We start from the raw sequence: 27657 nt of genomic DNA, 5'->3' as shown, positions 1-27657 counted from the left end.
GGGCCTGGCGGCGTTTTAGGTGAGGAAGTCAGGGACTGAGGGACCGACCCGGAGTGCGAGGGATGGAGAAGGTGGCCAGGCCTTTCGGCCAGGGGGGGGCAGGAAACTGACGAGGACAGGACCGAGTGTGTGTGTGTGTGGGGGGGGGGTCGGGCGGTGGCGTGAGCGTGGGGGTGGCTGGAGAAGGCTCTGGTCCTGGAGCCTCGTGGCGCAATGATTCTCTCAGGAGGGGTGGGGTGGGTCCTGAGAAACCACAGGCAGGAAGCACCGGAGGTGTTTCTACTCAGTCGGGTCCTTCTAAGTTCCAGATGAGCCGCGCTACCTGTGCCCTGGAGAACTGCGCTGCGTCGCTGCGGGAGGTGGCCGGCCCCCGGTTTTCCCCAGCACTCCCAGAGCCCTGGTAGGTGGCCCATTGCAGAGCCCTCCCCCCGTTCCCCGTCCACTTCTCCTGGGCCGGTAGAAGCAGACAGCAGCCGGGATGCCAAGGAACCAGGGCTTCTCCGAGCCCGAATACTCGGCCGAGTACTCCGCCGAGTACTCGGTCAGCTTGCCCTCTGACCCTGACCGTGGCGGGGGCCGAACCCATGAAATCTCGGTCCGGAACTCGGGATCCTGCCTCTGCCTGCCGCGGTTCATGCGGCTGACCTTCGTGCCTGAGTCCCTGGAGAACTTGTACCAGACCTACTTCAAACGGCAGCGCCATGAGACCCTTTTGGTGCTGGTGGTGTTCGCGGCCCTCTTCGACTGCTATGTGCTGGTCATGTGTGCCCTGGTCTTCTCCGGCGACAAGCTGGCTCCCCTCCTCGTGGCCGCGGTGGGGCTGCTGTTGGACACCGTCCTCTTCGTGCTCTGCAAAGAGGGGCTGTTGCCCGACCGCATCACCCGGAAAGTGGTGCCCTACCTGCTGTGGCTGCTGATAACTGCCCAGATTTTCTCCTACCTGGGCCTGAACTTTGCGCGAGCCCACGCGGCCAGCGACACGGTGGGCTGGCAGGCCTTCTTTGTCTTCTCCTTCTTCATCACGCTGCCGCTCAGCCTCAGCCCCATCGTGGTCATCTCTGTGGTCTCCTGCGTCGTGCACACGCTCGTCTTGGGGGTCACCGTGGCCCAGCAGCAGCAGGACGGGCTGAGGGGCATGCACTTGCTAAGGGAGGTGAGTCCCAACCGGGGTCCCGCCCAGGGGCTTCCCTTCCTGCTCTCATCCGCTGTGGTGCCGGTTTCGGGGGTGGGATGACTCTGTTCTCTTTGCCCTTGAGTCCACATGTGTTGGGGTGGTGGGGGTGCCCCTGGGAATCTCAGCTGCTTGGGCCTGAAGACCATCTCTCCCTCAACCCCCTGGCTTTGCACTAGAGCTTTCTGTGCTGGGCCTGAGGGAGTGGAGGATGTCAGGACATCGGGCCTCAGGGCCACTGTGTCACCTGTGTCCAGCCCAGGTGGGTGGCAGGAAGGCCCGCGAGGCCTGGTCAAGGGGCAGCCATTGTCCCAGCTGGTCCCTGCCCTTGATCTCCTCCGGAAAGACCTCTTGTGGGGAAAGGAGCTCCCTTGGCTTGCGGTCTCCAGCCTGTCATTGGCTAGCTTCAGCAGTTGTCTCACTTGTGTGGGCACAGTGCCCCTCTGTCAAGTGGGGACTGTCTGTCTGCTGGTGGTTACCAAGGTCAGAGGGAATGTGGGTGAAGACACACTAGGAGACACGAAGGTGCGATGGCTCTAGATCCTGCTTGAGCTCAGGGGGTGTGGAGCACTTAGATGATGTGAGGTGTGCTGTGGGGACCCAAACGAGGACAGTCGTGCTCACCTCGGCAGGGGAAGGTCTACTAGTCCTTTGAGGACGTGTTTTGCTGGAAGGGATGGAATTTGGGCCTCAGCTTAATGAAGAGCCTTGTGCTCCGACCAGGAGCCAAGACCCTGTAGATGCTGAGGGGCTGTAGAGACTGGGAGATGTGATTCTCAGCATCCACGTTCATCCGGTAACCCATCTGGAGGCGTTTGTGGGGCTTAATAAATTCCAGTCTTGTGACCTATCTGCTGCCTCCCTTATTCGTGAGCCTGGAGATGAAAAGTGACCTGCCCAAGGCCACATAGGCAGGTACAGTAGTCATGTTAGTGACCGTCCTACTTTATCACGACGCTGGCTGCATCTCGGCCAAAGCCATCATCCTTGTCTTTTGGGCTTGAGGGCTGAGTCTCCAGGGGCCCCCGCGGTGCTGTAGGGAGTTGATGCAAGAACCCTGTGGGGCTCGTCCCATTGCCTCCCAGTCGGTTAGACGACAACACAGGTTTTCTATTTTAACTTTTTCCTGGTTCTTGGACCAAAATTCTTCCTGTTCTTCCATTCTGGCTCACGCACTGTCCTCGCTCAGGAAGCTTTGTGCTTTTGTTCTGCAGGAGTCCAGCCCTGGGCTGGTGCTTGTGGACCATGTGGGTACACCAACGGTTGTTCCTTTGTTTTTCTCCCAGTGCCCTGTTCACATAAAGTGACGATCTGCCATTGCCGTCTTGACTTCTGGGTTGGTGGACTTTAGCTTGTGCTTCTGCCAGTCAAGGGCCCTGCTGGGAGCTGTCTGGGAAGGAATTGCAGGAACCATTCTGCTTGGAATCATTAACGCAGCTTGGGGCAGACAGGCGGGTGGACATGGCAGCATTTGGGGGTCTGTGATCCGACTCTGAACCATTCCTTTCTACTGAACGGTCACTGCTGGCATTTTCCTCTCTGCTGGGGGGGCCCTGGACCACATGAGTCTCCCGTATGCCTCACTGCCCACTAAGGGAGCTAAACAAAAATTCTCTCCTTTGGAGCCCCAGATGCTAAACTCATGATTGCTGGTGTCCTGTGGGCACTATTAAGAGGAGACAAAAACCCAAAAAGATTAGGAAACAGGAAAAGAAATAAGTAAATAGAAGATAACCATGTTAGCATCCCAGGAGAGCATGGCCTTGACGTGGAGGCAGGGCCTTCGATGTGGTTTTGGGAATGGAGGGGAAAGAGGAGGTGGCTCTCGAGGTCCGTTTGGGAGCCTGGGATAGAATGCGGGAGGCCCCGGCTTTCAGTGGGCTGTGTTCCAGAAGTTTGAGTCACTTGTTTGGAACTACTGTGACTTTTTAAAAGGTGCCTGGGTTCCCAGGCCCACTCGCCAAAGTTTTCCTTAAGTCACAGAGTCCCTGCCTTCCGTATTTCTGGATGTGGTGGAAACTCAGCCCAGGTGTGCGTGTGTTGTTGTGAGGACACTGCATCCAGGGCTCCTCCAGCTGTGGAATGAAGCAACACTCACCTGCCCACAGCTTCTCTGGGCCCATGTTACCTCCTGGGAGGGGAGCACCATCAAGGGTAGGATGGGCCAGGGGCTGGAGGACAGGGATGTGAGGCTGGGGCAGTCAGATGCCCAGCTAGGGTGACACCGGGCACGTACTCCAGACCCCAGCACCTCCTTGCTTTTCTTTCTCTTGCCTGCAGCCTCCCCTTTTCTTTTTCTTTTTCTTTGCCCATTACCTGTTGGTTCCAGCCAAGGATTCCCTCCTGGGCCTGTGGGGGGTGAACTAGGTTTCATGGTTAGAAGCAGACACTGGATTTTGGGGCTTTGGGAATGCTTCTGTTGCTGCTGCCTTCTCTGCACCCCTTCATTCTCTCAAACCCATGCTCCATTCTAATGGGAGGTGAGGATCAACAGAGGGATGGTGGGGGACCCCCAGAGTAGCCTGACATGTCAGCGGCAAGCCATCCGGCCTGCCCCTGGCTCTCCTCATGGGAGGCAGGCAGGTTGGGGTTCTGACAGGAAGAGCAGGTGGAGTCCGGCTGTCAGGTGGGGTGTGGGATTGGGGTGTTGCTGGGGCTTTATTAGTGAATGAGTGAATATGACTGAGCAATAGGTATGGGCCTTATACCTGCAGGGTCTGGGAATGAGAGGAATCAGACCATCACAGTCAGAGACTGGGGTGTAGGGGAGCTGGGCCTGGGGGGAGCAAGCTGCTGCTGGCAGGGTTTCCCCACGTCCCTCCCCTGTCCTGGGTCCTGGCACCTGGCACCACTAGGCCTCTTATGGCACATCTTGCCTTCTACTGCTACAAACTGCCCTTAGGGTGATGGGATGGAGCAGGAGGGGGTTGAGGGCAGGACCAGGCAGCAGCTGATGGGTGAAGATGGGGGTGGGGGCAGAAAATGCAGCCAAGGTGATGGGGATGGGGAGCGTTCCTGAGGCCAGTGGCCATTCCTGAGACCCTTGATGCTCCCATGATCTATTAGCATCTGATGGGGTTGTTAAAGCAAAGAGTCTGTGACAAGTTAGGAGCAAGAAACAACATTTGCAAAATACCTTATTGCTTTATTTCATAGCAGAAAGGCTATTTGGAAGCAAAATTTCCTCTTGGAATTAATAGCCTGTTAAGACCTTTACTTACAAATTAGAACATGATAGAGCTGTGGATGTGTAATTTCCCGTCACATGTACCAATGATCTAGGCCGTTCACCCCGTGAATGAACATTTGGCTTCGAGGGGCTGGAGGCAGCTACAGTAGGGGCATCGTGGGAGGGGCTGATGCTTCCAGATGCCTTCATCGGCAGGCTGGAATTTAGGGTTCTATATACATCATCCCATTTGATCCTGGATTGTTACTGGCTCCATTTGACCAATGAGGAAACCGAGGCTCAGGGAGGTTGAGGGTCGATGGAGGGGCTAGATAACTGCGGAGGGTCACTGGTGGGTGAGAAGGTGGGTGCAGGGGATGGGACAGGTCATAGCCCAAGGCTTCCCTGAAAGCCCCTTTCTGTGGAATGTGGGCCTCTGGGCCTCTGTCCTGCCTCTCTGGCTGCCCCTAAATGTCTCTGCTCGGTGGTGGTGAGCAAAGGTGCCAAGAAGTGCGGGACCCAGAAATATCAAAGGAGGCGCCCCTCTCTCTTCCCCTGGGATTTGGCCACAAGGAGGGAGAAGCCCATGATGGAGTTTTCCTGTTGGGACCATGGCGGGAGTATGTGAGAGATGAGATGTGATGAATTGGAACAGGAGCTGGGTGGAGTGGGGGCAGGAAGACAGCAGGCTGGGCGGTGGGGGGGGTGGTTCTGAGCAACCAGAGGCATCGAGGTAAGAGAGGGGTGCAGGAAATGGGGGGGCAGCAAAGCCAACCCTGGATCGGCCCTCTGCCGCCATCCCAGAGCGGGACAGAAACAGTCATATTACCCGCCCCCCTCAATGTGCAGAGTGTGCAGCTGGGCAGGTTTTAGGAATCCGAATAATAAGGAAAGGCCTAGAAGGGGACGGGGAGGCATCAAATCTAACTGTGGAAGAACAGTCAATTATCGAACATGTAAACACCTTTGCAGCAAGTCACCCTCTCAATCCCGTCCCAGGTCACGTTTCTCTGTGGCCTTTTTGGATCCTTCTCTGTGTGGAAACAGCTTTTCCAGTGTGTCCTTGTCCTGCATGTGGGGCGGGGGCCGGCCAGCTGGCCGGCCCTGCCTCTCACCACATTGCCTCACTGAGGTTTTGCCGTGAGTATCCAATCCCTCGCGTTTATTTTTTTATTTTTTTTTTTAAGATTTTATTTATTTGACAGAGAGATACAGAGCCAGAGAAGGAACACAAGCAGGGGGAGTGAAAGAGGGAGAAGCAGGCTTCCTGCTGAGCAGGGAGCCCGATGTAGGGCTCGATCCCAGGACCCTGGGACCGTGACCTGAGCTGAAGGCAGAGGCTTAACGACTGAGCCACCCAGGCGCCCCTCCCTTGTGTTTATTTTAAATCTGCACTTTATCATTAGTGGGCTTTCCTGGAGAGGAAACCAGAGCCCAGGCCTGGACCACTGGTGGGTAACTGGGTAGCAGCAGGGCCGATCAGACACCAGTGTCCATGCTGGGGTCTCCCCTTGCCCCTCTGCCAGGCCCGCCCTGTGAGCGGCTACATGTATGTCCCCCCACCACTCTCGATGGTAGGCTTCCACGGGTATGATCCTGACCAACACTCAAGATGTGTGTGCTCAGGGGTCACACCCACCTTCAGGGCCAGGCCCACTGAACATGGAGTATACACAGGGTGCCCTCATTTACTGAGCTCTTGCTGGGTTTCAGTCGAGGAGCTCCCAGCAAGAGGTAGATATTGTTTTCATTTTACAGATGGGTAAACTAGAATGTGTGATGAGTGACATGACTTGTCCAAGGCCACGTAGCTAGCAGGTGGCGGGGTAGGATTCAAACTCAGGTCGGTGGGATTCCAGAGTTCCTTTTCTTCTGCAATCATAAAAGAACCCCTTCGTTATCTTTCCTCAGAACCTGTTGAGATAAAGATCCAGTAGGGATAAGATCCTTGGTTTCTTAGCTCACAGTCCTTCGAAGGAGCGACGTGGCGGAGGACGAGGTGTTTCCAGGGGCGGGCATAGCGCCGCGGATCAAGGAGCACAGCTGTCTGGGGGTTGAATGGGGCTTGCAACCAAGAGCCTGCAAGCTTCTGGGGCTACGGGAGCCTTTGTCACGTTCCGGGACTGCGTATAACTGATGTGCGCAAGGATGACCCGCTCATCAAGAAAATACTAGATTACATTTCATATAAGATGGGGTGCGGTATTGCATTGTAAAAACATTTCTTGGTCACAGTTGGGTAAAAACAAGTTTGGATGTTTTGGTTTTCTGGGAGACTCAACGTGGGATGGCCCATTTCTCAGTGGCCTTCCTGCACATGTATGTGTTCACGGGCTGTGTGTTTCACTTACCCATTGCTGCGATGATCTCAACACGATAGCTTACTGTCTCAGTCTCTGGGTTGACTGTGCTCAGCTGGGCAGTTTTTCTGTTTCCGAGGCACTGGCTGGGGTCACTCACTTGACTGTTGTGTTCCGCCATCGGCGTTCAGCGGACTGCTGTGTGGGAACCCTCTAGGAAGGCCTTACATGTCTGGAGCCTCAGAGCCCCCCCGAGTGACCTCTTTGTGTGGTCTGCCTGGGGTTCCTCACAGGCCTGGTGGTCTCTGAGAGAACGTGGAAAATACCCGAGTTTTTCAGAGGCTAGACTGGTCACTGTGGTCAAAGCAGGTCACAAAGCTAAGCTGGATGCAAGATGAGGGGAAATTGATTCTACCCCTTGATGTGAGAGTGGCACGTGCGTATCAGGGAGGGAAGGGTTGGAGGGCAAGTGTCTTCTGAGGCCCCACAAACCAGGGGGCACCGGGCGAATGCCTGGGGAGAAGGGATGAAAGAAATCCATGAGTCTGGGTGGGATACGGAAAGCACCGTGTGACCACAGATGCTTCCAGAGTTAGAGAAGTGGTCCAGGGCAGGGCGTATAGAACTTTAAGGCATTGCTTCTCTGTGAAGTCCATCGTTTCTAAGATTTTCAGAAAGTTTCAGAAACTGCATTGCACATAAAGAGACAGTGGCTCATAGTTTATTTGCATGGGCTTTGCCTTGCCTTATGTTCTTGAGAAGAATTCATTCTCTTGTCAAACGTGCAGCCCTGCTCTGTCCAGGGCACTGCACCAGTTCCTGGGGAAGCTGTCCCTGCCTCCAACCACAACCCCAGCACCAGCCCTTTCTCTCCATGCATCCGCCAGATTGGCAGCCTGGCTCTATTATTTGTATTCCCTTCCCAGGAGGTGGGAGTTTGCTCAGGTAGGTGCTTCAGAAACATGTCGAATTTGTCTGTCTTAGCAGGTTGTCATTTGTCTCAAGGAGAGATTAAGACTGATAGAATTCCTTTTCAGCCCTTTGTGGTGCCTTGGTTGTGACTGTCACTCTATAAATGTTGAAAACCTACATTTCTGCTTTGCTTTTACCTTTGTTTCCTTCTTCATCAACTCATGGAGAGTTTGATAAATTTTTGTCTAGATCCAAGATGGGAATGTTCTAGTGTTAATCCAAGTGATTTGAGAATTTTTGAAAGCAAGATTTATATAACCTTTCGGGGGTGCTAATTGATACTCCTTTGCTACTTGTTCTAGGAGAAAAGCAGCAACAGAGGAGGGTTCTTAGGAGCCCCCAAAATGAGTCCTAGATCCTGTCGGCCTAATTCTGATCTCCTCCTTGGACAAAAATGATTTGCATGAGATAAAAGAACCCCTTAGTTATCTTTTGATAACTAAGAATGGCTGAGCAGAGTTAGAGCTCTTACCATCTCATCTCCTCTGCTTGTTCCTCCAGTTTACGGAGAAACTTCATTCCTTCCACCACCTCTCAAATATTTCATCAGGACTGCAAGCCTTGATCTAGTGAGGGTATACAGAGAAGAAAACTTGGCCCCTTCCCTCAAGAAGCTCATAGGCTGTGGGACCTACTTCCTAGGTAGGTCCTAGGAAAACAAGAAGGCTTTTAAAGAGCTGGCCATTGATCTGGGTTTTGAAGGATGAGTAGGAGTTTGCTAGGTGGAACAATGGGACTGGGCCTTCCCAGGCAGAGTCATAGGAGTTTCTCACTTGATTGGGACTGGTGAGCATTATTATGTGACAGGAGCATGAGTGGATGACAGGAGCTGGAGAGACGAGTTGTAGAGAAGCTAGATAGCAGAAGGGCTAAAGGATTTTGGCTTTATTCAACGATGAGGTCCATTGAAGGAATTTAAGCAGGGGCAGATAGGATCTGATTTGCATTTAGAAGAATCATTCTGGTGGACTTGAGCGAGGCCAGGATCGATTAGGAGACTGTTGAGGTCATATGGGCATGATGCCAGGAGGGCCATCGAGCAACATGGAAACAGGCTGGAGAAGATGAGTTCAGTTTGAGGTGCCCATGGGACATCCAGGTAGAATTATCTGATTATTCAGTGGGTAATTATTGAACACCAGGCCCTATGTTCAAGATCTGGAGCTTGAGATCGCTAGAGTTCCAGATTTGGGAATCATCAGCATTTAAATGGCACCCATCTCCATTGGGAACATGAGTTTTGCCCAAGGAAAGTGTATAGAATCAAAAGAGAAGAGGGCTTAGGGCCTAGCTCTAGGGAATAGTCAGAGGAGGGGTCCCCGGCACAGAGCATCCATGCCCCACCCTGCTTTCTACCCAGGCCCCTGCTTATGTATTGTGTTGTGTCATCTGTAAATAGTTTAACTTCTTGCTTACCAATATGGATGCCTCATTTCTTTCTCTTGTCTGATTGCTATGGCTGGGACTTCTGGTACTAGGTTGAATAAAAGTGGCAAGAGTGGAGGGTGCCTGGGTGGCTCAGTTAGTTAAGCGACTGCCTTCGGCTCAGGTCATGATCACAGGGTCCCGAGACCGAGTCCTGCATCGGGCTCCCTGCTCAGTGGGGAGTCTGCTTCTCCCTCTGACCCTCCCCCCTCTCCTGTGCTCTCTCTCTCTCTCAAATAAATAAATAAAATCTTTTAAAAAAAAAAAGTGGCAAGAGTGGATATCCTTGTGGTGTTCCTGATTGTAGAAGAAAAGGTCTCAGTTTTTCACTATTGAGTAAGATGTTAGCTGTGCGTTTTTCATGTATAGCCTTTATTACATTGACGTATGTTCCCTCTGAACTCATTTTGAGAATTTTTACCATGAACAGTTGTTGAATTTTGTCAAGTGCTTTTTCTGCATCTATTGAAATGATCATATGATTTTTATCCTTCATTTTGTTGATGTGGCGTATTGTGTTGATTTGCAAATATTGAGCCATCCTTGCATCTCTGGAATAAATTTCACTTGATTGTGGCAAATGTTCTTTTTAATGTATGGTTGAATGGGGTTTGCTAATATTTTAAAGATTTTTGCATCTATGTTCATCAGGGGTATTGGCCTGTAATTCTTTTTTTGTTGTGTCTTTGGCTGGTTTTGGTGTCAGGGTAATGCTGGCCTCATAGAATATGTTTAGAAGCTTTCATTCCTTTTCTACTTTTTTGGAATAATTTGAAGAAAATAGGTATTATCTCTTCTTTGAATGTTTGGTAGAATTCTGTGAATCCATCTGGTCCTGGACTTTTATTTTTTGGTAATTTTTTGATTATTGATTCAATTTTGTTGCTAGTAATTGGTCTGTTCAGGTTTTCTATTTCTTCCTGATGCAGTTTTGGAAGATTGTATGTTTCTAGTAATTTATCCATTTCTTCTAGGTTGGCCAATTTGTTGGCATAAAATTTTCCACAGTGTTCTCTTACAATCCTTTGTTTTTCTGTGGTGTCATTTGTTACTTTTGTTTCTGATTTTATTTGGGTCCTTTCCCTTTTTATCCTGATGAATCTGGCTAAGGGTATTTCGATTTTGTTTATCTTTTCAAAGAACCAGCTTTTTTAGTTTCATTGATTTTTTTTTTCAGTCTCTGTCATTTCTGTTCTGATCTTCATGATTTCCTTCCTTCTACTCACCTTGGGCTTTCTTCTTCTTCTTTTAGTTTCTTTAGGTATAAAGTTGGACTGTTGGAGCTCCCTCCTGGCCATTTTCTGTCTGGTGCGTCTTCCTTCCTCTGATCAGGTTTTTAGCCATTTCCTCCAGCAAAATTCCTCTTTGCGGTTGCTAAGAAATTTCCTTTGATTAATAATGAAGACTTTTCTTTTCCCTTTCCTCTCTTCAAGAACACTTTCTTTGTTGTAAACAGAACAGAAAATGACATGTTTGAGAAGAAATCCCACCCCACCCTTTACCTCCATTCAAAACCCCAAAGTAAGTGGACTGGATTTGAACCTTTGCAAGACTTCCCTGGTTGTGGTTTCTTGTTCCCATGTCCTTTCAGGACTGGTCCCTGTGAGATGAGTCAGATCGGGCAGCATAAGGCCAGGCAGCTGCCTCTCCCAGGTCCCGGGTTGGCTCTAGTTGGGCTTCTTGGCTGCCCCTGGAAGACTGTTTCCCACTCAGTGGGACTGGGCCCTGGGTGATCGATCCCCACGGGCCAGATTCTGAAGAGACTGACAGATAAGTCCAAGGCTTGGTCACCAGCATGATGATGGTAGGTGGACCTTGCCATCCTCCCAAGGTGGAAAATACTATGTATGTCCGTTATTTGGTACAAATTTACCGCAAATTCCTAAGAAACCAAATCTGTAATTTCCTGAAGGGGAATCTGAACAAGGGGCGTCACATGCTGCTGAGGATGGGTCATCCTCTCAGGCCGGGGCTGGGAGCTGCTCCTGCTGCCCTAAGGCCCATTTCCCAGTGTTGGACGACTCTGTTAGACACAGCCTCCCTCTGATTGCCAGGAAGGGGCACATTTCCCTCTTCAGCTCTCTTTCTGAACTCCTGCATGTGATTATAGTGGATCCTTCATGAGCACTCTGGGAAACACTACGCCCCCTCCCCCGGCAAACTGGGAATGTGGCTTATACTGCCTGCCTCTGGGAACAAATCTGGGACCCTGCCTCTTTATTTCAGGAAGGATCCAGTGTAACGTGGTCATTTTAGGGAGCATTTCCTCTCCCTTCCATAGCATCTGGTCTCCGACGCAGCTGACCTCTACAGTTATAAACTAGTGTAGGGACTTCGGGAGACTGGCCTGCCAATGAGCTTTCTGCTTCGGGAATCCATAAAGGCACTGGCTTCACTCATTTGACTCAGAGTACCTCCCGGCTCCCCAGTTTGCCAGCTGTGAGCTCTTAGGTACGTTATTTCATCTCTCTGTCTAGCATCTACCTCTGTGAAATGGTTTAGTGCAGAGAAGAAATGCACTGCCCTGTGTCCGTGGCCTTCCTGTGCAGGGCTGGTACCCAGCCAACACTAGCCATGCTTGCTGCCCCGGCTGGTGCTGTCATTATTCCTGGCTCTGATGGAGAGGAATTTAGAGCAGCTTGGGCCAATCCCAGGGGAGGGAAGAGCAGCTCCATGTTCCCAGATGTCTGGAGGGCATCTTGGTTAGGTCGTTGGACACTTAGCCCCGCTTTTGGGGGCGGGGAGGGGAGCTCGGCGACCATTTTGTTGTTGTTGTCCTTGTTGCCTTATAAGTATTAGAGGGAACGGACTTTTCAGATGTTCCCGTGAGGACAAAGAATAATTCTGATGCCGGTTTTTTGTTTCGTTTTGCATCACAGCGGTGGCCTTTCTCTATCTGGAGAGGAATGAATTACGAGTAGGACATGGGTGGGGAAACACAGTGAAGAAAATCTCCAGAACGGATTTGGACGGGAGGCATATCAAATATATTTTTCCGTGGGGTCAACTCACTCGAGCCGTGTGGCACTTGGTTTCTTTGAGAATAAAGGGCACCCTGGGGGCTGTGGGACATCCCGACTGCTCCTGGGTGGCCTTGCTCGGCTCCTCTCCACCAGCAGTAGTGAGACACACCTCACAAGACTTCTCACTGGACTTAGGGGTGGAAAGGGGCATGGGGCTCACGGTCCAACTTGCAGGCTGTGGACTCCCCAATTCATCCTCTAGTCTTCCGTTTCTCTGGGGCAGGGGAACTCCCTTTCCTTCAGAACCGCCTAATTGGTCCGAAGACGCTGTTAAAACTAGTTATAAAGGACATTTACATAGATCTGTAAAGTACTTTTTATCTGCTGAATGTCTTTAGTCCTCATACCCACTCTGAGTTGATATTCTTGTCTCTGGCACTATCTCTGGAAGAGAAGAGGGAGCAGGGACATGGGGTAAATGAGTGCCCAGGACCACACAGTGAAAATGCAGTGTAGGCTCATCTCAGGTCTTCTAGATCCAAACACAGTGAAAGTGCTCTTACCTGATGAGACTGGGACAGGCGGCTGGTCAGTGAACGTGCAAAGTTCTGGTGATAGTACATAGACTATGTACCGGAAAGAGTGAGTTTCACTGTATGTGAGAAGGAATAAAAGCAAAACCTGGATGGATGGTGGTCAATGGATGACCTCAATACAGGGCATTAAGAGCTGTGACACCTCGGCAGGACCATCTGTGGGGCAAGGGGGCGGGCTTGGATGGGCCCTAATGGAACATTTTGGGGTGAGAAGAAATGTTCCGAACCACGATTGTGGATGTAGTCCCATAGCTGTATACATTTGTCAGTACTCCTCAAAATACACACTTGCTGATTGTAAACGAGAATGCAATGAGGTAGACCTTTTAAAAAGTCGGTAAAATCCAGAGATCACACAAAGCAATTGTACACAGATACATTTATGTATTTAACATTATTTTAATTGAACACATTTAGCTGTATGGTCGCTTGATCATCTTTTGTTGAGGAAAAGATCTTTCCTTTCCATCCAGGTGCCCTCACTGGTGTTCCTTATAGTCAGGATATGTTGTCTGTAACTTCCAGTTTCCTTAAAAGAGGATTAAGAGTCAGTTGGAAATAATCTGGGTACAGAGTTTTAGATGTATTTTTTAAAGACTTTATTTGTCAGAGCACAAGCAGGGGGAGTGGCAGGCAGAGGGAGAGGGAGAAGCAGGCTCCCCCCGAGCAGGGAGCCTGATGCCGGACTCGATCCCAGGATCTAGAGTTCGTGACCTGAGCCGAACGAAGGCAGATGCTTAACAGACTGAGCCACCCAGGGCTGCCCCCAGAGTTTTATATTTTTAAGACTTTTTTTTTTGCCAAATTTTTGCCGGTATCTTGCTCACTTCTAATTTATCAGCAGTTTCTTTTAACTCTTCACTCAAAATTTTCCAAAATACTCACTTTACTTTTCTTAGAAAAAATCGCCTTTTTTTAAAACTCAAATTTTATCTGTTTAGGTTATATTTAAATTCTGTAAATATGATACCAAAAAACAGCTGACATAACCAGGTTTGGGACTAAACTGCCTCTGGGGAAACACTCCAATAATTGGAGCAGAAATGCAGGAGTGTTCTAGAGAGAATCCTGCCAGCTTCGTAAGGCCAGTAGGTTTTAGAGAGGGATGGATGGTCTCGACTCCTCTGGAATATCCGTTCAGAGCACTTCGGTGCTGTCCTGCGCTCCGGGCCTTTCCTTTTGAGCCACTTCCTTTCCTCTCTTAGCGTCTGCTCCTGGTTGTAGTTGATGCAGAGAGAGCGACGCGCACCTGCCTCCTGTTCTGTCCCGCAGCCCCTCCGGTATTTTAATTCAGCCATCTCGCTGCCTCCAGTCTTCTCAGCCGAAACCACCTCACCTTTCCAAGAGGTCCTCAGGTGACGTGGCTCTTGGACCTTGCGGGATCCTGGACCCTTTCTGCCTGCAGATCGAAACGCGGTGCCCAGGAGTGCCTGCTCCTGCTGACTGACATTGTCCCCTGCCTTGCTAAGAGCCTGCCCAGCCTACCTTGTCGCAGGACACACATGCTAGAGGCATCAATACTTCTGCAGCTCTTCTTTAAGATTTGATGGCGAGGGTGGTCTCTACTCTTAGAAAATTAAGGTATCAAACCTTCAAGAAAGATTTAGAGTCTCCGTAAATAGCATACTGTAGAGAAAGACACTGTTGCCTGGGTGGTGGGACAGCTCTGTGGAGACTGTCGGAATGTTCCCCTGCCTGGCAGGTTGTGCTGTTTAAGGGAGTGGGGAGAAGGCAGAGGAGCCATTCCAAGGGACCATTCAGCTGGGGACTGCTGCTCATGGCTGGAGGGTGAGTTTGCCAACCCAGGTTGCCTGCGGCCCCTGGCCATGACCCTCTGCAGCCTGCACACCCCTATGCTGTCTCCTTTCCCCGTTGCTTCTCTGCCCCCGTGACCCACCAGAACAGCCAAGATGAGCACGATTTCCAAGTTAACCAGAGCCTGACCCTTCCCCTTCTTTGCCCTCTTTTCCTGCAGGGATGCTGCATGGGGTATTGATTGCCTGGATTGTATAATTTCCTTTGTATATCTGCTGATGGGCGTCTGTTGTCCATCTAGCTAGTCATTTATCTTTTCACTCAGCCAAACACCTATGGCTCTGGATCGATGTTTGTGCAAAGTGCTGGGGCTACAGCGATGAGTCACCTGGGGTCCTGCCTACAAGGGGCACCCAGCTTGGTTTATTAACAGCAAAAAAATTGTCTGAATATGGGCATGGCACAGAGCAGTCCCTCCATAAATATTTGTTGAATGTTGATGCATGAATTATTAGGTTGAATCACATGAAATCACCAATATCCAACCACTTTCAATCTGTAAAAAAAAAAGTAATTACATTTCATATGGCTCAATCTAATATAAAGGTAATAAATGTGCCCATTATGGAAAGCCTGGAAAATACTAAATAGTATAGAAAAATATTACGCATGGTATTATCCCTCAAGGATGCCTACTGGTAACATTGGGCCTCTTTTTATAGATCGATAGATATGAAGATTGATTTTCCTCTGTGTTGTGTGAAATGCTTGTTGTAAGAAATGATTTGACCCAGGCAGGAGTTATAAAAAGTAACAGTGAAAACCCCCCTTTCCTGCCCCTGCTCCCCTTCCCACCCCTGCTCCCCTTCCCAGAAGCAACCATCGCCAAGTGTTGGTGTGTGTGTACTTCCAGAGAGTTTTCTATGAATTTGCATATTTATGTGAATATATGCACATTTAGGATTGAGAAATTATTTATACGTTTATGCAAATCACTGAAACTAACTCCGCGCTAACGCTCACCCGCTCCTGTCTGTCAACCGTGTTCCCTCCCGAGGTGGGGACATCCACCTGCGGCCTGCAGCCCTTTCCTCCTCCAGCCGGGAGGGCCTGCCCGAGGTCCACACTGGCGCCTCTTGTGTGTAGGTGTGGCTGCTCCTGGAGCTGAGGAAGAGCCAGGCTGGCGTGGCGAGCTGCTCCTCCCAGCCTCCATGTGACACAGCAAGGACTCCCTCTGGGTCCCCCCGGAGCAGCAAGGCCCAGCCCAGCCGGCTGATGGTGGAGGTGGGGGTGGCCGGGGGTGGACGGCAGCATCCCAGACGCACCTGCTGTGGCCCTGGTCCCCAGTGGTTTATTCACTGGGACACTCAGAGGCACCGCATCAACACAAATCAACTTGCAGGGCAAAAGAGAGGGTGGCAGTTTGTGCAGAAGGAGGCGGAGCCAGGAGGAGGGGAACCCGGCTAGGAGCTGAACACCCAGGGCTTTGCTGGAGAGTTGGGGCTCTGTAGTACCCACATTTCTGGCAAGCGCTGACATTCTTTGTGTTTCTGACTTTGCCTGTTTCACCACTGTTTTGTCAGGGAACAGGAGTTGAGTTCAAACACTCTGTGGGTGGCCCTCTGTGGGTGCTGGGGTCTTAGGCAAGCCCTTTGATGTTACGAGGTTGGTTTGCTCCTCCCTAAGTGAGGAGGATAGAGGGGCACATACCTGATGAGTAAGAGCCAAATGCAAAGCCAGATGCTGGTGTTCCAGGACTGGATCTGCCACTTAGCAGCTCTGTGGTCTTGGCCAAGTTGCTTAGCCTTGTCTGTGCCTTCTTTATTAAGCCTCGGAGTGAGGGACCACAGGTAAAGCTCTGAGAGCAGCGCTTACCTCGTAGGTTTGCTGTGATGATGGTGACCCGCCGGCGGGGTGGTGGCAAAAAGTGTATTAGACCATGAGTGAAAGTACTTCCTAAACCACAAAGCCCTGTTCGCATGCAAGTGTTACTATGTGTTTATCTGTAACCATGTTAAACCAGAAAATGTATCCCTATGGAGAGGTGCTAAACTGCATTTTGCTGGAGCGGAATTTGCAAATTGAGTTGAGGTTTGTGTCTAAGAGGATCCTGTTCCTACTGCTTTCTGTTCCCTACTTCGCATGTTGCTTCTGCCAGGTGGGGATGGCCTTGGGAGGTTACGGTTTCCAGAGAGAAAATGCCGAGGCCCAGAGGGGAAGTCACTTGCCTGAGGTCACACAGAGATGGTGTCACAGCCCCTATCTGTAGCTTAGGCTCCTGGCTCCCAAGCCAGTACTCTTCTACTCCCTCAAAGAAGGGAGCTGATGAACACGTGACACCTGTTTATGTGGTGAGGCAGGGACTTGTAACAGGTACAGGAAACGGGAGATGGAGGGTCTGTTCATGAGTATCCTGTGTGGCTCTGTCCCAGGAACTTACGTGGAGGTGGGAGAGCTTCAGAGGGCTGGGGGTGGAGGGGTAGGTGGGCATTGGGATATGGGGTGACAAGGGCGAGTGAGGGGTTAGTGGGGTGTTACGAGGAATTCATTCAAGTGGAAGGCTACTGAGCGTGTGGCTGTGTGAGGACGATGATGTGAACAGGAGGTGGGGATGGAGGGGAGGCAGGTGACCTAGTGTGGGCACATTTGAAGGGGGTGGTCTGGAGTTCTGTGCCTTGAGAGAGTTTCCAGTGTGAAACTGGGGTGGCCTCAGGCTTCAGATTTTTGCTGGGGAACTGCTCTCAGTTGCATGGTTGATCTTGCTTTTGTTTTCCCAATCTTGGGAATTATTTGCTGCCCTGGGGCCGGGGCACTCTCCCCAGAGATCTGGAGCCAGGAGCTGTGAGGTTTCCTGGGATGTGATTACCTGCCCCTGCTCCCCTGGCTGTATAAAAAGGAAGTCAGAGGCTGGTGCGGTTTTCCCCCCAACTCCTGAGAGGCTGTATTGAGAGAGACTGATCTGAGAGTAAATACCCTTAGAGGTATTTCCTCTGGCTGAGAATAATTGACTTAATCTGCAATGTGTCTCATTTTTCCCTTTGGAAATAAGAGAACTGCTGCCTGACTCACTCCTTCATAAGACACTGTTGCTCAGCTTCTCCCTCAGGAAAGTCTCTCATACTCTTTGCTTTTACTCCCAAGACAGAGCAGGGTCCAGCACCTTTTCTTCTCCTGGGTATGAGGGTGGGGCTGATCCCAAATTGATTGAAAGGATGTCCTCAAGCCCTCAAAGGGCCACTGTGACACACAAGACTTGTGAGGGTACAGAGAAAAAAAAACCTCTTTCTGCCTCGATAGGGAAAGGGCTCATGGAGGAGGCCTTACTGAGCTGGGCCATGAAGGGCGAATTCCACTGTGAGCTCTATATTAAGAGGCAGAGGCAATTTTTGGTGAGCAGTGGTCTAGAGGATAAACATATATATATATATATATAGAGAGAGAGAGAGAGAGAGAGGAACAGAAGGAACAGAGATCCTTTGGAGAATTGGGTGAGATAGTAAGAGAAAAGTAGAAGGTAGTTTTGGGTCTGAGGTGGAAGACCTAGACAGCTATTTGAGATAGACTTGACTGTACTCTGTAGTCAGTGGGGAGCAGTGCAGTCCCAGAAGGGAGGACAGAAAAAATATTTGAAGTAATGTCCAAAACAGTAAACCCACAGTTTAAGAAGCACAAGATAATTCAAATAAATACAAAAACTAAAACTAAAGAGAATCACATATGGGGGCGCCTGAGTGGCTCAGTCGTTAAGCGTCTGCCTTCGGCTCAGGTCATGATCCCAGGGTCCTGGGATCAAGTTCCATATTGGGCTCCCTGCTCAGCAGGGAGTCTGCCTCTGCCCCTCCCTGCCACTCGTGCTCCCTCTCTCCCTCTCTCTTTCTCAAATAAATAAAATCTTAAAAAAAAAATAGAATCACGTCAAGGTGCATCATAATCAAATTGCTTAGTACTACTAATAAGGAGAAACTAATAAAAACCAGAAAGAAAATGAAAAGACATATTACAAAGAGAGGAAAGAGAATGATAGCAGATGTCTGGTCCGAAATTTTTCTAAGGCAGAAGACAGTAGAACTGAAAGATAAAAATTATCAACCTAGTATTCTATACCCAACAAAAATATCCTTCAGAAAAATGAAGGTGAAATACTTTTTGGGGGGTGCCTGGTTGACTCAGTTGGAAGAGCATGTGATTCTTGATCTCAGGGTCATGAGTTCAAGCCCCACACAAGGGGTAGAGATTACTTAAATATTTCTTTAAAAATACTTTTTAAAAGATTTATTTATTTTAGGGAGTGTGCACACGAGAGAGCATGTGCGAGTAGGGGAGGGCAGAGGGAGAGAGAATCTTCAAAGCAGACTCCCTGCTGAGTGTGGAGCCTGACATGGGGCTCGATCTCATGACCCATGAGATCATGACCTGAGCTGAAACCAAGAGTCAGACGCTTAACCAAGTGAGCCATCCAGTCACCCCAAGAAATACTTCCTTTTTATAGACAAACTAAAGAAAATTCATCACCAGCAGAACTATACTACAGAAAGTATTAATGAAAGTTTTTGAGGCAAAAGAAAAACGTACTGGACAGAAATTTGGATTGCACAAAGGAATGAGATCTTAAATGGTAAATATGTGGGAAAATATAACGTTCTTTTTTCCTCATTTAATCTCTTTAGAAGACTGTCTAAAGCAAAAATATGAAGAATGCACTGTGGAGTTTATAACACAGAGGCAAGATGTAGAACAACAACAGCACAAGGGACAGGAGGGAAGAAATGACCATATACTTTTGTAATTCTCTTATACTTTAGGTAAAGGAATACTTGAAGTGTAAATTAGAGGTGTGTATTGTAAATATCAGAGCAAACATTAAAAAAGCATAACAGATAAGTATGGCACATAAGCCAATAATGGAGGTAAAGGAGAATGATAAAATCAGAAGATGGCAGGAAAAGAAACAACAAATGAGGCAAATAGACAATCAATATGATAGTTTTAAATTCAGCCATATTGATGAAAATATTAAGTGTATGTGATACAATGACTCCATTTATAGGCAGATATTGTCAGATGGATAACAAAGAAAGAACCAACTACAAGCTATTGTAAAGAAACCCATATTAAATGTAAAGACACAAATAGATTAAAAGTAAAGGATGGAAAAAGATATCCCATGCAAATATTAATCAAAGGCAAGGTGGATTGGGTGGCTCTGTTAGGCAATACATAAAGACAATGAGACTTTGGAATATGGAATATTACCAGGGACAAAGATGGACATTTCATAATGATAAAGGAGACAATTCATCAAAAATTCATCGTAATCCTAATAACAAAGCTTCAAAATACATGAAGCAAAAACTGACAGAACTAAAAGGAAGAATAGACAAATTCATAATATTTGAAGATTGCATCATTCTTCTGTTACTGGTAAAACAGACAAATTGGTAAATATATGGAACACTTGAACAATCTGAACAACCAGCTAGACCAAAGTGTTTTATAGAACCTTCCACCCTACAGAAAATGCATTATTTTCAGGTGCACTGAAATGTTCATTAAAAAATGATTAAAAGCATACAACAAAGTATGTTCTCTGACAAAAACGATGGATTGAAGTAGAAATAACAAATGTATCTTGAAAAATCACAAAATGTTTGGAAATTAAACTGATACCTAAAGAACCCATGGGTCAGGATGGAAATCACAATAGACATTAGAAAATGTGTTGAGTTAAATGAAAATGTACCAAAACTTGTGCAATGTAGGCAGAGTAGTACTAAGAGGGAAATAAAGAAGGTCTAAAATCAATTATGCTTCCACCTTAAGTAGAAAAATCCAGAGTAAGAAGTAGGAAGTAATAAAAACAATAACAGAAAGTGGTGGACAAATAATAAAAAATCAGTGAATCCAAAGCTGGATCTTTGAAAAAGCCCAAATTGATAAATCTCTAACTAGATGATCAGGGAAATGAGAGCAGATACAAATTACAAATATCAGGAATGGAAATAGGAAAATGACTCTAGGTCCTACAGACATTAACAGAAAAATAAGATAATATTATTATCTATTATCTACTATATGCCAACAAATTTGACAACTTAGACAAATGGAACAAATTACTTGGGAGACATAAACTACCAAATTTGAGTGTCCTGTATCCATTAAAGAACTTGAGCATGAACTGAAAAACCTTCTCCAAAGAGAACTCCGGTTCCATGTGGCTTCAATGCTGAATTCCACCAAACAAGAGTGAAATAATATCAATTCTACACAAACTGTGCTGGAAAACAGGAGGGAACATTTCCCTACTCATTTTGTGAGGCCAGCATTCCCGGATAGCAAAACGAGAAAAAGACGCGGGGAAAAAAAAGATTACAGGCAAATAGCTCTTGTTGTGTATATAAAAATCTTTAATGGAACATTAGCAAATAAAACCCAGCAATATGTAAAAAGAGTAACACATAATGACCAGTTAGGGATTTTCAAAGGAATGTAATGTTGTTTTGACATGTTAAAATCAACTGGTATGATTCAACATATTAGACTAAAAAGGAAAATTCATGATTATTTCAATAAATGCAGAAAAAGTACTTGACAAAATTCAACACCCATTTATGGTAAAACATCTTCACATACTAGGAATAGAAGAAAATTTCTTTGACCTGAGAAAAGGCAGCTCTGAAAAACCTACATCATATTTAATAATGAAAATCTGAATCTTCTCTCCTAAGCAGATTTGGCTTTATGGGCGTGTGATTTGTGCAGTCTTGAAATTCTTGATGTTATCTTTGACCTTGTGTTTTGTAATTGAAGGCTGCTGGGACAGTGGAACATGCCCATGTGCAGAGGAAATAAATATGCACAATATGTGTGTCTTCCATTCTTTGGCCCATTTTCATGTAGTGTTTGCTGAGCTCCAGCAGCGTGAATTCTGGTGAACTCCTAGTGTCTGGGAGTTCAGCAGGGTGGAAAACAAGTACAAAGTAAATGTGTTGCATCTACAACTAAGTGGAGATCCTGACAACCCTGAGGGGCCGTGCTTTCTGTTCAAACTAGAACTTGATTCTAATGCAGAAAGAAGTTCATTGGCATTCTAAGAACATCTTTTTATTACCCACGTTGCTTCTCTGTGTTAGCCAACCATTTAACGCAGAAATTGATGGCATAGAAAGAAGGGGAAAGATAGAAACCATCGTTCCTTTTCTTTTCAGGCCTTCATTAGTAAGCTGAAGGTAGACAGTAAAGTGCGTGCTTATCAAGTGAAATAAATTTAGTTTTGTACATATGTACATAAGGCACTGCTGTCAAGGGCTTCCCAGTCGGAGTGGGTAAAGGGGCAGGAGACGGACTGAGCCCTCTGACCGAGCAGCAGGTACAGGGGTCTGGACTGCTTCGAGCTTGCCGTCCTGCCGGGACACGGCGGACTTGGGGAGCGCGTCACAGCAGTGGGAAGGCACCAAAAGCTGCACGGGGGTGTGGGGGGACAACTTGAGGAAACATCAGGGCGAACCTTATAGGACAAGGCTAAGGGCCACAAAGTTGCATTTATTGTTTTATTTTGTGTTTTTTTCTGAAGTAGGCCCCACACCCAGGGTGGAGCCCAACGCGGAGCTTGGACTCTCAATCCTGAGATGAAGACCTGAGCTGAGATCAAGAGTCGGACACTTACGGGCGCCGGGGTGGCTCGGATTAGTTAAGCGTCTGCCTTCGGCTCGGGTCATGATCCCAGGGTCCCGCGTCGGGCTCCCTGCTCCTTGGGAGCCTGCTTCTCCCTCTGCTTCTCTCTCTCTCTCTCTCTCTCTCTCTCTCTCTCTCTCTCTCTCTCTCCCTCTCTCCCCCTCTCTCCCCCTCTCTCCCCCTCTCTCCGTCTCTCATGAATAAATAAATAAAATCTTAAAAAAAAAAAAGTCGGACACTTAACCGACTGAGCCCCCCCAGGCGCCCCATGAAGTTGCACTTAGATAATTAAATGCGGCAGTAAGATTATACTTCAGTCTAGTGGTTTCCAAGTAGGACAGGCCGCACTGGGATCCCCTGGGTGCGATTCGCTCAGAATACAGCTTCCTGGTCCTGCCCTGGATGGAGCCTGGGCATACAAGCACAGACAGGTGGTTTGGGAACCGCTGATACCCCTGCCCTGCCACATGATGAAAAGACACTCAAGGGGACTCAGGAAGCTGGAAAACTGGGACTAAAGTTCAGTGGCAATGCTGGGGACTTACTGTGTGCCTCATCACAACAGCCGACCTTTCCTGAGCCTTCCTGGGTCCAGCACGGCATGAGGTGGGGCGCTTCACTCCTGTCTCACCCAGTCGTCCCAACCACCCTGAGGCAGGACCGTTTATTCTCGTGTCACAGAAAAGGGAGCCAGCTCAGAGCGGCGGTGACTTGCTCAGGTCACAGCCCCCAGCGACAGGGGCAGGATTCAAGCTCCGTGTCTAACAGCTGTGGTACTGGCCCCGAGCAGTGCTTCACGGAGGGAAGGGGGGCGGTGGGGGGGGATGGATGGTCATCGGGGGCCCTGAGAGGAGCATGCCACGGGAGCGTGGTGCCCAGGTGGTGAGCTGGGAGAGGTGCGGCAGCCACGGGGGGCCAAGCTGGCAACGCCGACGATGGGCTTGCATCCCGCTCTCGGCCCGAGAGCGCCCCAGTCGGGACTCTTGGGTGTCAAAAGATAAGTGGGAAAATTAGGCAAAGCCCAACGGAAATACAGTAAAAGTCAGGAACTTCTCAGGAAGCTGGGGGCTGGTTTTAGAACTCTTTTGGAAGCCTGGAAAATGTGGGTTCCCAGGCTAGGAAAAATCCCTGCCGGCTCCGTGGCAGTGGCCAGTTCTCTGTGGGGGAGGATTGGATGGTGGCTCCCGCAGGTGGAAGAGCATTTGAGGGCAAGAGGAAGGAAACTGGGTGGCTGCAGAGGAGGTCAGCCCAACAAGCGAGTCGTGTGGTGTCGTTTGCGAGGGATGGTCGGGTTGATGGCGATGGTCTGGCAGAGCCCCCGTGACCAGTGGTGGTGCCATGTCCATCAGCTGACGTGGCACCCTCCGAACCGATTATAGTCACCCTGTCAGCCGGACTCACCCTGGTCCCTGAGGGAAGGCTCATCTGAGTGAGATGGTGATTCTGTGGGGACAGCCTGAACCGGTTCTGTTGATAATGAGAATGTATCCTCGGTAAACGTTGGCACTGAACGATGAGGGACAAATGACTGGCTTGGCAGAAAGCTGTGCACTGATCTCGGGGCAGGCAGTGCATCTTCTCTCTTCGTTCCTGGGGGCCATGACCCTGCGGTTCCCAATTCCTGCATTTCACCAAAGCGGAGCGGGAGGGCAGAGGGTGAGGCCGCTGGATTCTGTGCCCACGTCCTGTGGGAGGACCGTCGGAAGATTTCTCTTCCCAGCTGATCGTTTGAAAGATCTGGTGGGAGGCGAGTCGTGTCCCGTAGAAACAGGTGCACGCAGAGGAGATGCTCAGTGGGCTCACGGACCGGATGCGGAGGCTCTGGGGTAGAGCCGCTGTCCACGGGGTGTTTATGGAGGGCCTTCCTAGGGCAAGGAGGGTGTGTCCGTGACGAGGAGCCTCTGTCCCAAACGGTCCCCAGCTCTGCTGGTGGTCAGGGTGTTCCAAGTGAGTGGACCTTTCAAATGTGCCTGTTGTCTTTATTTTCTCTTCAAAAGAGATTCACGATAGAAAGATTATAAGGCAAAAGACGACAACAGAAGTTGTCCTAAATCCACAGCCCCGCCCCCACCCCCACAAGATAACCACTGCTGACGTTTTGGTGTTTCTGCTCCTGCCCTGTCTCGTTCTGTGAGATCAGAGTGTGGCTGCATATTTAAACCTTTTTTTCCTCCCAATAATTTATCTTGCAGGTATTTCCTCTTCAAGAAACGTAGGGGAGAGTGTGGTTGCTCACGCGTGGGGCTGTCAAGGAAGGCTCTGTGGAGGAGGCGGCGCTTAGCTAGATTTTAAGGGAAGGGTGGAAGGGGTGGGGGGCATTTCACATGGGGCGCTTCTCACATCGGGGGTTGTAGGGGGTGTTTACCTGCTGTATTTGAAGCCTCAGGGTCTTAGCTGTGGAGGCAGCCTTTTTCTTCTCCCTCCATCCCTCTGTCTATTCGTCCCTATGCCTGGCAGACATTGAGTACCTCGTGTGTGTCCGGGGTTTGTTGAGTGCCTGGGACATGGTGGTGATCAGAACGGATCTTGTCTCTGGCCCGCTGGTGCGTATAACATAATGGGCAGACATGTCTGTTTTACTGAAAGGCAAACATTTAAAGGTAGTAACACGAAAGGGGGCTTTTCTGGACTAGAATGCCAGGTCCACATGCCCTAGCAAGGTCAGATGGGAGGCTTCCCCCCAGATGCTTTAGTGGGAAAGTTTCAGAGCTCTTGAAGTGTGGGCCACAGCCTGTGCTGAGGCCAGACGTGCCTGGTGGGTAACACATTGGGGACGTCAGCTTGGCTAGAGCAGATACGTTACATCAGGGACTGGGGCCGGGGGGCGGGTGGGACGGATATTTAGAAAAATTGATTGGGACCAAAGTAGGTAGGACTTTGAGTGCCCGAAGAGGATTTTGTATTTTTACCTTTTAGACAATTGGGAGCTATTGATGTGTTTTGAGCAAGAGGTAGTGTTTGCAAAAAGACAATTTTGGAGGATTCCTGTGTTACCAGGGGGTGGATCAGCAGGACCAGAGAGGGGCCCCAGAGAAGTCTGTGCCCAGTTCTGGGGGAGGGGTGACGAGGAAGGAAGACCCAGAGAGACCAAATGGGACGAATGACCCACTGGAGCTGCACAAAGGACCACCCACCCAACAGGGAGAATGGGCTAGTGTGGGTTCGGGCATTCAGCAAAGGTTTCCTGGGGTGTACGCAGTGTTGGGTGCTGTGTTCTGATTATTTGGGGTGCACGGTCCCTGCAAAAACCCATGGCAAGGACTGAAGGCAGGACCATTGAACCGGCATTCGCAGATGGAAAGCCTCTCCGTGGGCATGGCTTTGAACGTAGAGATGCTGGTCAGACGGGGAAGGGCGGTGAGGAGGTGCGGTCTCTTGGGGTGAGCGGTGAACATTGGAAAGAGAGTCAGCAGACAGAAGAAAAATAGGTGATGGGCCCAGGGAGGTGATGGGAAGCAGTCATGTATGTTTGGAGTTTGGTTTACAGAACCAGGAAAGTGGGAGGATCTCGGCTTTGCTTTCACATTTGAACAGTGATTTGTAGAACAGTGATTTGTAGAAGAGATGCACCCAGAGGTAGAGTGTGCAATGCAGATTCCTGGGCCTCAGCAGGCCGGTGGGACCCAGGAGTCTCCCATTCTTCACCTGGTCCCCTGGGGATGCCAACGCACTTGGCTCTGAAGCACTGAGCTGGAGAAATAGCAACTGAGTAGTAAGCCCTGAAGGGTTGTGTTGAAACCAGTGACTTAGAAAACCATCCCGGCTGTCGCTGGACAGGCTCTGAGGGGCTGCAGGGAATAAGGACCCCTGAGGAACACCTAGGAAGCACGGTGGGAGAGAAGGGGATGGAGTCCCCAAGGAGAGGGAGCCATGGCTGGTTTCTGCAGCTTGAGAATCTGCACAAAGCTTCACTCTCAAGATCTGAGTCATTCCGAATTGAGAGGCAGGAAGTTCTGGAATCCTAAGAGCTTGCTCTGTTCCATGGGGCAAAGACTTTGATGTTTTTGTGTGATTGGTGATCTCCCTGCACATTTCCACGTGCTAGGTTTATGTGTTGGTTCTGTTTCCGGAATTCTAAAAATCTTCTGTCTCCAAATTATGCGCTCATCTTCCTGTACATTTGTTCTCGAGTTCATTCAAAGACAGTTCCAGAAAGTCAGGCTCTATGCATTAAATGCACCTGGTATTGCTCAGAGGTAACAAGACCAGAGCAGGCACCGTGGAGCCCTGTGGTCATTCTGCTTACTCCCACGAACGTATAATTATTTCTTGCTTTTTTTTCATTTAACATTGGTCATCAGAAATTGGCTTAAATGTTCTTTACCATCTAGAGTCCATATATTAAAATGTCTGTAAAAGCTCAGTGTTGTGTGTGTGAAAGCCCACAACCAAGTTTGCCAGATCAAGTTTTATTCCCTTGTGGGGGCCTTTGCTGACCTACCGTTTTCTCCATCAGGGTCAGTCTGTGCTTCCTCTCTTTCCAGTAGCTTCTTTATCCCTGCTAGAGTTGAGCTCTTGAGGTCATTTTTTTTTTTTTTCCCTACTGTCAAGGACCCAGCATGGGGCCCCACCATTCACTGAGACATCAGCGGGGTTGAGTTTTTTAAGAAAGGATCTGAGGCCAAACATGATTAAATGTTTTAAAATAGAATCCTTTAAGTAAAATCAGAATTATTTGGCCTGGAGAAAAAGACCAATGTGCCTAAGTAATGGGGTCACATCAATAAGAGGAAGCACTGAATGCTGTGACCAGATGTTTTCTGTCTCTATAGCAAAGCCTCTGGAGGAGGCGGGGGAAGCTTTTGATAGAGTTCTGTGGTTCTTAAGCATCTGCGCTAACAGACCCTTTTGAGAATCTGTGAGAGCAACGGACTTGCTCCCCCAGAAAAGGGTGAAACATTTGCCCCTAATTTTAGGGGTTTGCTGACTCCCCCATCCTAGTCTGCAGACCTCAAGTGAATAATCCGTGGGTCAGTATAAAATGTTAGGTGTGAGATGTTCATTCCTGTGTCTCCTCCCACAGAGAGACAGGGTGACCTTCTCTGGTCCTCATTGCCCCTCCCCCAGTGACACGGGCCTTCTTTCCACCGTGGGTGGGTTTATCAAGATATCGTGTCCGTATGTTCAACGAGTATCAGGAACATTTTCCTCTTAGCCCCAGGGCCTGTGACTGACATAAACATCTGCTTGCTCACATCTTTGTCCTCAGAGTTCATTACTGTGCAGTAAAAAAGCTTAAACTTTCATGTGAATCCTCAGGAATCAGAAAGGAAGAAGGCATTGTTCTAGCCAAGGTTTCCCAACCTCGGGTCTATTGACACTTGGGGCTGGGTATTTATTGTGGGGACTGCTGTGTGCATTATGGCATGTTCAGCAGCATCCCTGGCCTCCACTCGCAGATGCCCCGGCCCTTGGGGGCTTGCTGTGTCCCGGGCGGGGAGAGGCATCAGAAGGTACGGTGGGGGTGTCCCCTGGAAGAGTGGCATATATTCTCCAGCCAGGATGCTTTTTCTTCTGAGTCTTCCCACGGCTGGGTCTTTTTTGCTATTCACATCTCAGCTTCAGTGCTCCTGCTTCAGGGACACCTGTCCCAACCACCAACCCGCCCCTGAGTGGCACACAGTGACATGTTCCT

At 49.1% G+C, this 27657-nt stretch overlaps 1 protein-coding gene across 2 annotated transcripts in view; it reads left to right on the top strand.

Annotated features, from left to right (window-relative positions):
• Nucleotides 1–478: 478 nt before the first annotated feature.
• ADCY3 (adenylate cyclase 3) overlaps nt 479–27657 on the top strand; it is a 77282-nt gene continuing 50103 nt past the window's right edge. For both annotated transcript variants that reach the window (XM_088026340.1, XM_028099424.2), the window contains exon 1: nt 479–1153. In XM_088026340.1, the coding sequence (XP_087882466.1) occupies nt 479–1153 (675 nt within the window). The remainder of the gene's footprint in view (nt 1154–27657) is intronic.

Source organism: Eumetopias jubatus, unplaced genomic scaffold (genome assembly GCF_037043125.1).
Source record: "Eumetopias jubatus isolate StellerSeaLion01/CBP00866 unplaced genomic scaffold, mEumJub1_p1.0 scaffold_9, whole genome shotgun sequence".
Classification (NCBI taxonomy): Eukaryota; Metazoa; Chordata; class Mammalia; order Carnivora; family Otariidae; genus Eumetopias; species Eumetopias jubatus.
Note: the sequence above shows the minus strand (reverse complement) of the source record. Positions and strands in the feature narration are given on the sequence as shown.